Below are 12,244 nucleotides of genomic sequence, written 5' to 3' on the forward strand. Positions count from 1 at the left end.
ACATGCACGGATAGATGAGCGCACAGATGGATGGGTACATGGATATGGATGGGTGTGTGGACATGGATGTGTGCATGGACATGGATGCATGCATACATGGATGGGTACATGGATGTGCGTTGGTGTTTGGAGGGAGAGAAAGAGAAGAGCAGATGAGAAGTGACCTCTGTGGACAAGACCTAGAGCCAGGGTAGAAGATTTACAGAATCCACCCTTCCCAGACATAGCTCTCTTTCTAATAAAGCACACTCCACCTCTGTCAAACTCTTTACCTTGTTTTGATTTGGCTCTACAACATTATTACAACCAATTGTCAGTTATTTTGCAAGGGCTGCCAAATAAAGGTGCACCCTGTTGCAATTAAAACTCATGCCCATGAAGACCACTGGTGAGTAGCGTGGGTCCCCATCACAGGGCTCCATCTACACCACCCCATGGCCAAAAGGAAGACAAAGGGATCTGGGAGAGCCTCTTTCTTAGTGGCCTCATTTCAAAACAAAGTCCTAGCTGGGTCGTATCAAATGGGCCATTAGCTGCAAAAGCAATATTCAAACAAGAACATTATTAGGAGAACCCAAGTGGGCAGGAATTTGCACTTTCCCCCAAGGTTCTACCAAATGTCATGAGCTAGATCCAAGGGTATGGCCTGGGACAGCAGGGACCATGCTCAGGCCTCCGGCTCTAGACCTTGGAATTGCCCCATCAGCAGTTCCATCCAGACATATGACAACATCCATCCTTTCTTGGTCCAGAGCAGGAAACTCAGCACAGAGACAGCCACACAGAACTGGGCTTTGTGCACAGAGCAAACACAGGACTGCAAAGCAAACCTCATTAGAAGGAAAACAGTCTGCTACAGAAAACTGTATCTTTAAAAATTGTATTTAATAGGAACAAAACTGAGAGGGAAGGGGAATATTTTACCTAAACTTGCAGCAGAATTTAAAGTGCCTTTACCTTAGGTTCATAGGCAGAAAAAAAGTAATTAAAAACAGAAAAGTAAAGAGACGCAGACATACACTCCCACACTCCTCCCCAGAAGCACAATGGAGAGGGCGAGTCCCAGCTCTGCCTGTCCTCAGCCCGAGGTAGCGAGCTCACTTCTGAGGCTACATCCACACGTGCATGAGGAGCCCAAACCAGCACCTTCCCACCAGCTAGGGAGCCTCTGTGAGCTGCATCCCATGAGGTCCTGAGCGAGCCCAACTGCAGCAAGTGCTCCACCCACGTCGGCTCTTATGAAACCTGATGGTGCACAGCCATGCAGTAAGGCCTCACGAGTGTCTGCGGTGGGGAGGGGAGCGTGGGGCTGACCGGACTCAGCGGCAACGCCAGCTGTGCGAGAACCACTTACCCTGCCCAGGACATCAAGAGGCAGCTTTGAGTTCATGAGGACTGGCTTGACTTTGTCTCCAGAGAGCAAACCGTTGATGGGTAAGAGGCTTTCAAAAATTCCATCAAATTTTGCCTTTTCTTCTACCTAGTTGGAAGGAAACAGCCTGAGTGAGTGAAAAAGTAAGAGACGCCAACATGAGTTCTGACCTGAAACTGACTGAAAATGAGCAGGTGGTATTTATACTCAGAATATTACTCAGTCACAAAAAAACTGAAAAGAAATCTTGCCGTTTCTGACAACGTGGATGGGACCAGAGGGTTTCATGCTAAGTGAAATAAGTCAGAGAAATACTGTGTGATCCCACTTGTACGTGGAATCTAAGAAACAAAACAGACAAAACAAAATGAAAACTGACTCATAGATACAGAGGACAAACAGGTGGCTGCCAGAGAGGAGTGGGTGGGGGGTTGGGCAACACAGGTAAAGGGAATTACAGGGTACAAATTTTAAGGTACAAAATAAATAAGCCATGGGGATGTAGCATACAGCATAAGGAATGTGGTCAGTAATGTTGTAGTAACTTTGTATGGGGACAGATGGTTACCAACTTATTGTGATCATTTCATAATACATGCAAATGTCAAATCACTATGGAGTATACCTGAAATTAACATAATATTGTATATCAACTATATTTCAACTTTAAAAAAAATGGTTAAGAAGATGAACTTTATGTTATGTGTATGTTACCACAATTAAAAAGGAAAAAGAGAAAAAGCTGAAATCTGAGCACAAGCAGACATCGTACATGCGAGTCACTGCAAGCACTGAGGAGCCCGACTCCCTGTGTCCGCCTGGGGCATGGCCTTCTCCCCGGAACTGTCAGACTCGCTGACTCGGGGCTTCAAGAAGCCTGGGAACTTTCACAAGGGAAAGGAACACTTGGCACTTTGGGTTTGTCACTGCTTCTCTGAACGGACCTCGAAGCTCTCTACCCTCTCCTGGCGCCACTTCTGCCCTGACTCCCCTCTTCAAGGCCTTGCAGGCGCCTCAGCTGCCCGCCCTTCTCTAGAGGCCTCAACACAGACTCTGCCGCAAAGGGGCCAAAACAGTTCAAGGAATAAGATCCCTTTGGTATTGCTTTTCTCCACAAAGCAGCTCTTTTCATGGTAGGTGCTGTGTAACTGGACTGCGGAGGAAGAAATCCTTCAGTGCTGTGACTGTCACCAGCCAAGTGCTCGACCACTCAGGAGGGCAACTTCCTGACCCCTCGGTCACCTAAGGCCTCCGCCTGCCCTGTCCCGCACACACCTCCCCATCCCAACCCTTCCAAGAAGAGAACAGACCAACCCTATAAAATAGGACAAAACTCCGGGAAGAGGGGGAGGGCAGTCTATTTTATAGCAAGACTGCTATTAATGTCAGTATTTAAGCCAAATTTAAGTGAGGAAATGTGACAACTGCCTTGCAGCGAGTGGGGGAGGTCTCATCATCTGGGAGACCGGCTGAATCCCACAGGAGTTTCTTTAGAATTAAGCCTGCACTTATTAGAAGACACTAGTTGTTTATTTTCTTTCTAGAAGCAGCAACACAGCTCTGCAGCCACAATATCCTGTCTTAAAAAGAACACTTTACGTGCCAGGAGAACAGTAACAGAAAGGAAGGAATTCTCATGCATAAACTGGCTGGAATAAGAGAGGAAGCTAAGAAGACACCTTGGAGATCTTCACGCTTGCAAATTCTCACAATTTCCTTTTCTGTCCTGATTAACCAACCCAAACAACAAAACCACAGAACGTGACCTAGAAGTGCAAGATTAAAACTGTAAAATTTTAAGAATCCAACGTTTGAAACTTAGCTTATTGCCTTAGGCAGCAACACCCAATTAAAGGTGACAGCCTTTCAAAAGGCTTTAATTTGGAGAAGTATTTTGTCCAAATTCTGTGGCATACTCTCTCTGAAACAGAGTAGATGATAGAGTCATCTCATGCAATGTTGTGGATGTCCTAAACGGCTGAAACAACTGTATGTGAAAGACAGCCGAGGGGTGCCCCCAGTCACTCACCCTCACAGCCCAGTGGGCCTCTGCGGAAGGCGGCGTGACCATCAGTGGGCTGCTGGTGTCATGCTGAGAAGAGACAGAAACATTCCGCTGTAGCTGGCATATAATTCCACTACCAGAAGATGTGTTTATTGAAAGGATACAGGTTTCAAAGTGCTTTCAGAAAGGGAAAAGACCTCACAAAGTGAAACACAGAGTTACCATATAACTCAGCAATTCTGCTCCTAGGGATAGACCCAAAAGAACTGAAAGCAGGTGTGCAAACAATTCCTTGTACATGAATTATTATGTCCGTCAACAGATGAATGGATAAACAAAATGGGGTAGACTGCACAATGCAATCTCATTCAGCAACAAAGAGGAACGATGCACTGACACATGCTAACAGTGTATATGGACCTTGAAAACATTATGCTGAATGAAAGAAGCCAGATGTATGATTCCATAAGATGCCCAAAACAGGCAAATTCATAGATACGGCAAGCCAGTTACCGGCTGCCAAGGGCTGGGGGAGGGGGAAATGGGGTGTGATTACTTAATGGGCACAGGGTCTCCTTTTGGGGTGATGAAAATGTTCTAGAGCTAGATGAAGGTGATGGTTACACAATACTGTATACACACTGTGATTTTTTTAACGGTTAATTTTAGATTATGTGAATTCCACCATAATAAAAAAAAAATTTAAAGAGGGAGAGAGAACACATGGTAAAACAGATAGATGATATTAGAATGTGAACTTGAAGGATTTCGACACTTACAAATTTAGGTGGCGGCATGTTCAAATTCAGATTGCTCAAGGTAACTTCGTGGCCACTCTGTGCACAGGCCACTAGTCTCAGTGCAACATAGAAACCCTGCAAAAAACGGGGAGGTGTAAACCCCACCCTGCTGGCACAGCGGCAGTGGCAGAGCTGTCTGCGGCAGAAGGCTTCAGGCAAAGAGGGATTTTTCATCTCACTTCAACAAAGAGCTATGTGTGAAAATCACTTGCAGTGTCGAGGTGAACTGGTCTCACCCTGGGAGCACTGTTTAAGTGAATATACTAAAACAGACTTAGCCCATTGCTTTCTGAATGTTGGAAGTTTTCAAATAAATGTATTTTCAAAAATAATGAGCTCTCAACATTTAGGAAACACTAGATTGTGTAAGTAGCAGACTACATTTTATGAGTCTAAAGGATGGTTCAAAAATGTGTTGATTTTTTTTAAATGGTTTGAAACAGACACAGCTGTTTGGGAATGAACACGATTCACTGCAGCCCCCTTGGTCTCGCTGAACAGAGTATCCCCCACTCACCCCTCCCTGCCCCAGCAATGGCCTGACGTGGACTTCACCTCCCACGCAAGGACAAAGGACTTGAACTAGGCTGCTAGGGATTTTGGCTCCTCCTCACCCTCCTCCTAACCCAGAACCAGCCACGCCACAGGCATAGTGGACTCGTGCAGCATCAGCTAGTTTTGGTTTGTTTCTTTTTTTTCAGTTGATCAACAGGCTTAAGAACATGAACTCTTTTTAAAGTTATAAATTCAACTATGATTTTAAAAACTTCTTCGAAGAGATGAGCACTAGACCAGCCTTTCTCAGGCCAATGTCTACAGAATGTCCGTGTAGAGTGTAGGGAAAAGAGGACATAAGTAAGGTTAGAAGAACTGCATTAAGCAAAGTGAGCAGGGCTCTCTTCCACAAGGACCCTCAGAGCCCTAAACACAGAGATGTGCACTGTGAACCCCGAACAAGGGAGGAAGAGCTGGTGGTGCTCCCCGTGGGGGTGGGCCACAGGCCCTCGGACACCAGGAACTATATCCCTGGAATACAATTTGGGGAAAGACCAAACTACATTAGAACATGACCATTTAAAAGTCACTTGTAAGTACCATAACCTCCCATTTATAGGACATTCTCAAAATGACAAAATCACAACAGAGAAAGAGCCTGTGGCTGCCAGAGGTCAAGGTGTGACTACCAACAAGCAGCATGAGGGAGACTCTTTGGGGGGCTGAGGAGGTTCTGATCCTGACTGTGGTGACGGTTCCTTGAATCTATGCAAGTGATAAAATTACACAGAACTATATACGCTAAAAACAAAAACCACAAAATAGTGCACCTAAAACTGGTCAGCTCTCAGGCAGGCTGCTGGTTTAGTGCTGCACTGGCTCTGAGCACTCTGCTCTGGTGAGAGGTGGGAGACGAGACACGGGAACGCTCTGAACTATTTTTTGCAACTTCCATGAGAGTCTGACGTTATTTTAAAATAAAACGTTGTGAAAACATTTTAATCACCTATAAGCACACAAAATATTAAAAGATACGCTAACCATGAAAGATGGCTCCGAGAGTTCAAAAGACCTTTATTTCGAAAGGAAACTTTCCCATTTTAACAGTTTGATGGCCACACTTATGTCTAGGAATACTTGTCAGTGGAGAAACAAGGAAGGAAGTGCAGAGGTGAACGGCCTGGGGGCTCTGGCCCAGCCCCTCCATTTGCTCTGTGCATACGTGTATATACCTGTTTGTCCAAGAACCCTTTACCTTCTGGGTCGGCCAAGTCCCATATCTGTGGAAACACAAAAATGCTCATGAGTGTGACTGCCAATCATTGCCCATTTATTCACAAAATAGGAGCCACCACCGGTGCATGTAGGCCACCATGTGTTACATGTAGGCCACAACAGTCACAAACTCAGAGCAGGTGAATAACCTGCACCCTCAGTTCCGCCGGGGCACATGGCAGTCAGTGGCAGAGTTCGAGAACACCCAGGTGCACTGGGCTCCAAGGCTGACATAAATCCACAAGCTGTCAAGACCCCAAGAGCGCTCAGGCCTCGTGTCTGCTACCCAAGCAGAAAGTGGCGGCTGCCATTAGAGCATTTGGATCCACCAGTTAAAGCCCCTAGAAGCTTGCAGCAGCCAGCCCACTTCCAAGGAGTAAAGACCCCATGAAAAGCCATCTGCACAGGCCAGCCTTTACCTGCTTGGGTTGGAGGGGGGGCTGAGGGTGGCCTTAGCAGAGAAATCACTATCATTCATCACATACCTTCCCAAGGATAATGTCTGAGAGCCCAGACTTCTTCAGGAAAAGTGCAGCTTCACTCGCTCCAACTCGCCCTGTGTATGCCGGGTCTACCTGGAATGGGGGAGCAACACTTGAGTCAAGACGTCAGCAACAGAGCAGCAGGTAAAGCAATACCCGTGACATTGGCTGTTGGCAGATAATGTGGAAACAGCAAGAGATGAAAGGCCTCACTAGGCTGCAATTCAGGGCTGTGCTTTCCCAGTCACTCACTCTCTAAGTTAATTTCAAAATAAAAAAAAGACACCAGTGAAACTTACCTGCTTGTAATAAGATTCATATAATGGATTTCCAGTGGGAATCTAGAAACAAAACCACAGATATTGGTCAAAAGTAGACACAAAACCCCTCTTAAAAAAAAAAAGTGCAACCCCCCCCGTTTTGTCATCACCAAAATACACAATAGTGAAAATCAAACTTTATGCACTTTAAACATCCTCTATACACAGACTGCAGTTTATTTTCAGAGAGAGGTATCACACTTATGCAATGTAGAGAAAGGAAATGCTAATGCTCTTAAATAAGCCCCAATTCCAATGCAAACAACACGGTTGTCCAGGAAGGAGCAGCAGCCCGGAGTCGGTTTCCTTTCGCTGCCCAATGGGATTTCAGTGTGCCAGGGAGCTCAGAGGGAAAAGACATCCTTATCCTTTGAGATTGTTCTCTGGCTCTGGAACCAGAACAGGAGTTTCTGCATGTCATCTTGACTCATCAGTCACACATCTTCAGACTGGTTTCCCAGCCCCAGGTCTCGTCCCCACCCATCTTGAACTCCACCAGCCACCTAAAGGTCTCTGCAAAAAGGCACTGACCAGCCCCCGCCGCCAGGAGAGCGCTGGCCAGTGACTGCTCCCACTATGACCAGCAGGAAGTTCAAAGTCCTCAGCTCAGCACCGCAGACACTGCGCATTCCGGCCATCAGATTCCCTAAGATGTTGACGTTCAGGAGGTAACCACCTTATCTAGGGTCACGTGGCAAACTGAGGCCACGCCTGAACTCAGCCAGGCTGGTGGCCAAACCCTCACACTTCCCACCTTGTCCACGGCCTCTCTTCCCAACCTCGGTGAGCCATCCCACAGTGGGAAGGAGGGGACCTCAGGAGTGTGCCAGCTGGGGGAGGAATTAAGCAGCAACTAAGACGCTGGCTGTAAAGACTTACACATGTTGGTGTTTTACTGCGTGAAGGGAAAAAAGCAGGACACCACAAACCTGCTTTTGGTTTAGTGAGCTAAGGAAAGTGAAAACACCAATACATTAGTTGTACAGAAGAACAGGTGTATAAACAGCTAAAGAGAAGAAAGCCAGGAAAAATGAGTACCACATGAGAGGTGGGATGACAGTGTTTATTTTTAAAGTCTTTGAATGTTATTGTGCAATTTTTCATAAAGAACAAAACTAGGGGGAGGTGAGTTCCTTCCACTTATAATCACTGATTTGAACCAGCCCAACACTTGCATACTGCTGTGCTAGAAGAAGTCATTTCAGGTTAAAAATAACGCCCAGATTACGGTCAGCTTCTCTGGGGGACGTCAACACCTGCAAACACAGGAAGAAGCGAAAGTACAAGAATACCAGCAAGACAGAATGAAAGTAGAAGGAAAAGAGCACAGAGGTCTGAAAGGGGAAAGGAAGTCAAAACAAAAGAAAAGGGGGAAAAGAGAGGGAAATCTTGAAAAGGCAGAAAAAAACTAAACAATTTGAGAAAGAAAAGACGACACCAAGTAGAAGAATGAAGAGCTAAGTGTACACAGCTCTCTGGCTGGCGCTTCCTCTTGCCCAGGGTGCTGGCCCAATACCATCCTGGGGAGGCTGTCACCTTTAGCTTCTCATGATTTTGATGGCAGTGTCCACCATCACAGCCCGTGTGACCTCCAGGGTTTAAAACTCTGTGTGAACGCATACAACTCAATAGCAAAAAAACAAACAATCCAATCAAAAAATAGGCAGAGGAGCTACACAGACATTTTTCCAAAGAAGACATACGATAACTGGCAGGTACAGGAAAAGATGTTCAACATTACCAACATCAGGGAGATGCAGATCAAAACCACAAGCTATCACCTCAAACCTGTCAGAACAGCTACCACCAAAAAGACAAGAGATAATGAGTGTTGGCGAGGATGTGGGGAAAAGGGAAGCCTCGTGCACTGTTAGTGGGGTTGTAAAATGGTGCCGGCACTATGGAAGACAGTACAGAGATTCCTTGAAAAATTAAAAATAGGACTACCATACAATCCAGAAATTCCACTTCTGGGTATTTTTCCAAAGAAAACAAAAACACTAATTTGAAAAGATACACACATCCCTATGTCCACCACAGCATCATTTACAATAGCCAAGATAAGGAAGCAACCTTAAGTGTCCACTGACAGATGACTGAATAAAGAAAACGTGGTGTACGCACGTACACACACACATGAACACAGACAGAGGAATATTATTCAGTCATTAAAAAGAAGGAAACCTTGCCATTTGTGACGACACAGATGAACCCCGAGGGCATTACGTTAAGTGAAGTAAGTCACACAGGAAAAGGCATATACTGTATGATCTCACTTGTATGTGGAATCTAAAAAAACCAAACTCACCGATACAGAGAACAGATTGGTGGTTGCCAGAGGTGGGACTATTGGGTGGGCAAAATGGGTAAAGGTAGCCAAAAGGTGCAAACTGCCAGTTATAAAATAAGTGAGTCACAAGATACAATGTATGGTATGGTTCATATAGTTAGTAATACTGTACTGTATATTTGAAAGTTGCTAAGAGTAGATCTTAAAAGTTCTTATCACAAGAGAAAAAATTTATAACTGTGTGTGGTGAAGGATGTTAATTAAGTACTGTGATCATTTCACAATATGTATAAATATCAAATCATTATGTTGTACACCTGAAACTTATGTAATGTTATATGTCAATTACAATCTCAATATAAAATAATTAATCAAACAAACAAGCAAAAAAGCTCTGCATGCTTTCAAAACACATCTCCCCAGAAGAGTAAGGCTGACAGAGGAAGCAGAGCAAGGCAGGCTGTTGGCCATCTGTCAGTTAAGGTGACAGTGCTGGGTCCAGATAGCACATCATGTGCCCCTGGCTCATGGGAACAGAATGCACAGACCCCAGGGACCCCCACCTTGACAAAGGTCCCCTTCCTGCCAGCAGTCAGAGAGGCACAGGTCTGAAATGCATTTCCAGTGAGATTTTTTAAAGATTTCATAGTAGGCAAGAGAGAGGTTTCCAACCTACCATGATTCCAATGAAAAAAAGAGTTAACTGTATTTGGAGCACAGACGGTTAACAACTGTCTTAAATTTCCCAAATGCTTCGGAACTGGATCCACAATCAGGAGAAAGAAGATCCCAAATAGTCCAGAAAAGGCTCTGAAGCCCTGGTCCCATCAGTACTAAGGGCTTGGACCATTGTTGCTAGGGGTTCATCCCAGAGACATTCCATGGCCAGGTGTCAATCCCTGATGATCTACAACTAATGGAAAACCACAGAGCATGCGTCACCCATTCCTCTCCAAGTACAGGAATCAGTTTGGGTAATCTGGGACAGTGACAGCAGAAGTTCTGATTTAATTACACATACTTCAGATACTACAAAAGCAGAAAGGGCAAAATGGGAAAACACCACCAGATCTAATTGGCACTTCCTCTTACCACACTACTTCCTCCCAGGGACGGTGGAGTCACACCTGCAAGGTGCCCGATACGCCACTGCAACAGAGCTGAGGACAAATGCTGCCAATGCCTCGAGTCCCCCAACGACAGGCAGAGACCTCGGGCACAAACAGCTCACATGTGCAGGCGGCCGCTCTGCTGGGCCAGAGCCCTCTGAGTGCTGAGAGTGGGCACCAGAGACCCCTGCCTATGCCCAACCCCAAAGCAAGCCCAGGGCAAAGGTGCAAAGGGAAGAGGCCAGGGGACAAGGCTTTCAGTATAAGAGGCTGCAGACAGCTGGGAGATGACTTCGAGAATGGAGACCAGATGGAGCCGGCCCAGGAGGGCTTTCTCCTCCACCAGCCCACTGTGCTAAGAGGCCGTTTTGACTCTGGATTAGTGATTAGGTTCAATATAACTTTTGATCTGAACTTTCAGTTGGTCTCATGTCTTAAAATACTAAGACATAACCTGAAAAGTTCCCGTGGCCTCTTCACTCTACCCTCCAGCCCAGAGGCAATCTACACATGGGGCGACAGGTAGGGGAGCATGTCAGGGAACAAGTTCACATTCTTCTGTTGAGAGGTCTTTAAAATTCCACAGTTCACACGAGCACAGGCTGAGATGAGGAACATAGGAGTATCACATTGGAGAGGAAACCCTTTGAGGTTCAGTGTTCCAGCCCCTCCTAATCTTCCCAGGATTGAGTTCACCCAGCACTGACTCCAGTTTCCATCCATGGGCAGGAGCTCTTATGCAAAACAAAGCAAGGATCACTGGCCTTGCTTGTTTCAAAATGACAGTTGTAAAACAAAGTCACTTTTGTTTTAAAACTTTTAGAAATAGACAATAAGTTTATACTGTATAGCACAGGGAACCATATTCAACACCTTGTAATAACTTACGGTGAAAAAGAATATGAAAATGAAAATACATATGTTCCTATACGACTGAAGCGCTGTGCTGCACACCAGAAATTGACACAACACTGCAAACTGACTATACTTCAATAAAAATATACTTAAAAGAAGCTTTTAGAAAGGTATCTATAATTCCTCGTTCTGATAAATAGTGGATCACATTTACTGAGCACTCACTCTTTTCTATCCTGTACTTACTTAATCGTCCCAACAGTTATGGCAGGTACTACTCTTTGCTCCAATTTATGGGTGAGGAGACCAAGGTTACCTTGCCCAGAGTCACACAGCCAATGAGTGAGAAGCCAGAGTGTGGCCCTAACCTACTTTGCACCCTGCAAAAAAAGCCCAGATATGACAGAGCTGAGCACAGGGCCATAGCACAGCCTCCCGTGCGCGCTTGCCTGAGAAAATGCAAACACGTGATTATGTCATGGTGCATTTTATTCAACAGTCAAGGCCAAAGTGCAAGATTTGACTTCATATAAACTGACTTGAAAACCAGCACATCCTGCCATTTCCCCATGAAAACTGAGACCCCATACTGGCTGCGTTTTTTCAAAGCTGTGGCCAAGTTTTGCAGGAAGTTAGGCACATGACACCAGAAGACATCTCCGTCTGAGTTCCTGCTTGGAAAACCAGCTGCTGATGCAAAAACAGGGCTAGAGAAGAGCTCACTTTGATAGTCCCTGCATTCTGCTTTCCACTTACTTTCCCTTGCTGCTTGCACAACCATTATTTCAGCTGTGTGCATGGTCCTTCTGGCAGACCTGACCACATTCTGCAGGTGAGGAAACCGGGACTTAACTCAGTAGCATTCAAAGAGTATCAGCAAACACTGGGGTGTCCTGAACCTCCCTGAAACTGACCATTCCCTCTGATTGCCGGATCAGAGGTTGCTAAGCCAGAGCTAAGGTAAACACTGCTGACAGAACAGAGACATGAGAGGGGCTTTCATAAATCCCAAGGAAAAAGACATCCCAATTTTAAAATGAGCAAAGGAAAAGAAAGAGGTGATTCTGAAAGAAAAGATGTAGCAAAGTTAGGGGAAAATGCTGAACCGATGTACTGCAGAATAGAATGAAATGCCAGTGCTTGCTATCAGATGTGCAGTCAGAGGTGCCAGGCTGGGTTGGCAAGGGTGGAAACAAAACTCAGGCCCTGCCAGTGAGAAGATAAACCGACCGGCCTTCCTG

The 12,244-nt window shown here is 45.5% G+C and overlaps 1 protein-coding gene across 7 annotated transcripts in view; it reads right to left on the reverse strand.

The window, feature by feature from the left end:
- EPS15L1 (epidermal growth factor receptor pathway substrate 15 like 1) overlaps positions 1 to 12,244 on the reverse strand; it is an 84,050-nt gene that overhangs the window by 59,067 nt on the left and 12,739 nt on the right. For all 7 annotated transcript variants that reach the window (XM_031437507.2, XM_064479954.1, XM_031437509.2 and 4 more), the window contains exons 2-7: positions 6,729 to 6,770; positions 6,433 to 6,522; positions 5,905 to 5,952; positions 4,157 to 4,252; positions 3,402 to 3,464; positions 1,355 to 1,480 (exon numbers count right to left, since the gene is read on the reverse strand). In XM_031437507.2, the coding sequence (XP_031293367.1) occupies positions 1,355 to 1,480; positions 3,402 to 3,464; positions 4,157 to 4,252; positions 5,905 to 5,952; positions 6,433 to 6,522; positions 6,729 to 6,770 (465 nt within the window). The remainder of the gene's footprint in view (positions 1 to 1,354; positions 1,481 to 3,401; positions 3,465 to 4,156; positions 4,253 to 5,904; positions 5,953 to 6,432; positions 6,523 to 6,728; positions 6,771 to 12,244) is intronic.

This window comes from Camelus dromedarius, chromosome 27 (assembly GCF_036321535.1).
Source record: "Camelus dromedarius isolate mCamDro1 chromosome 27, mCamDro1.pat, whole genome shotgun sequence".
NCBI classification, from domain to species: domain Eukaryota; kingdom Metazoa; phylum Chordata; class Mammalia; order Artiodactyla; family Camelidae; genus Camelus; species Camelus dromedarius.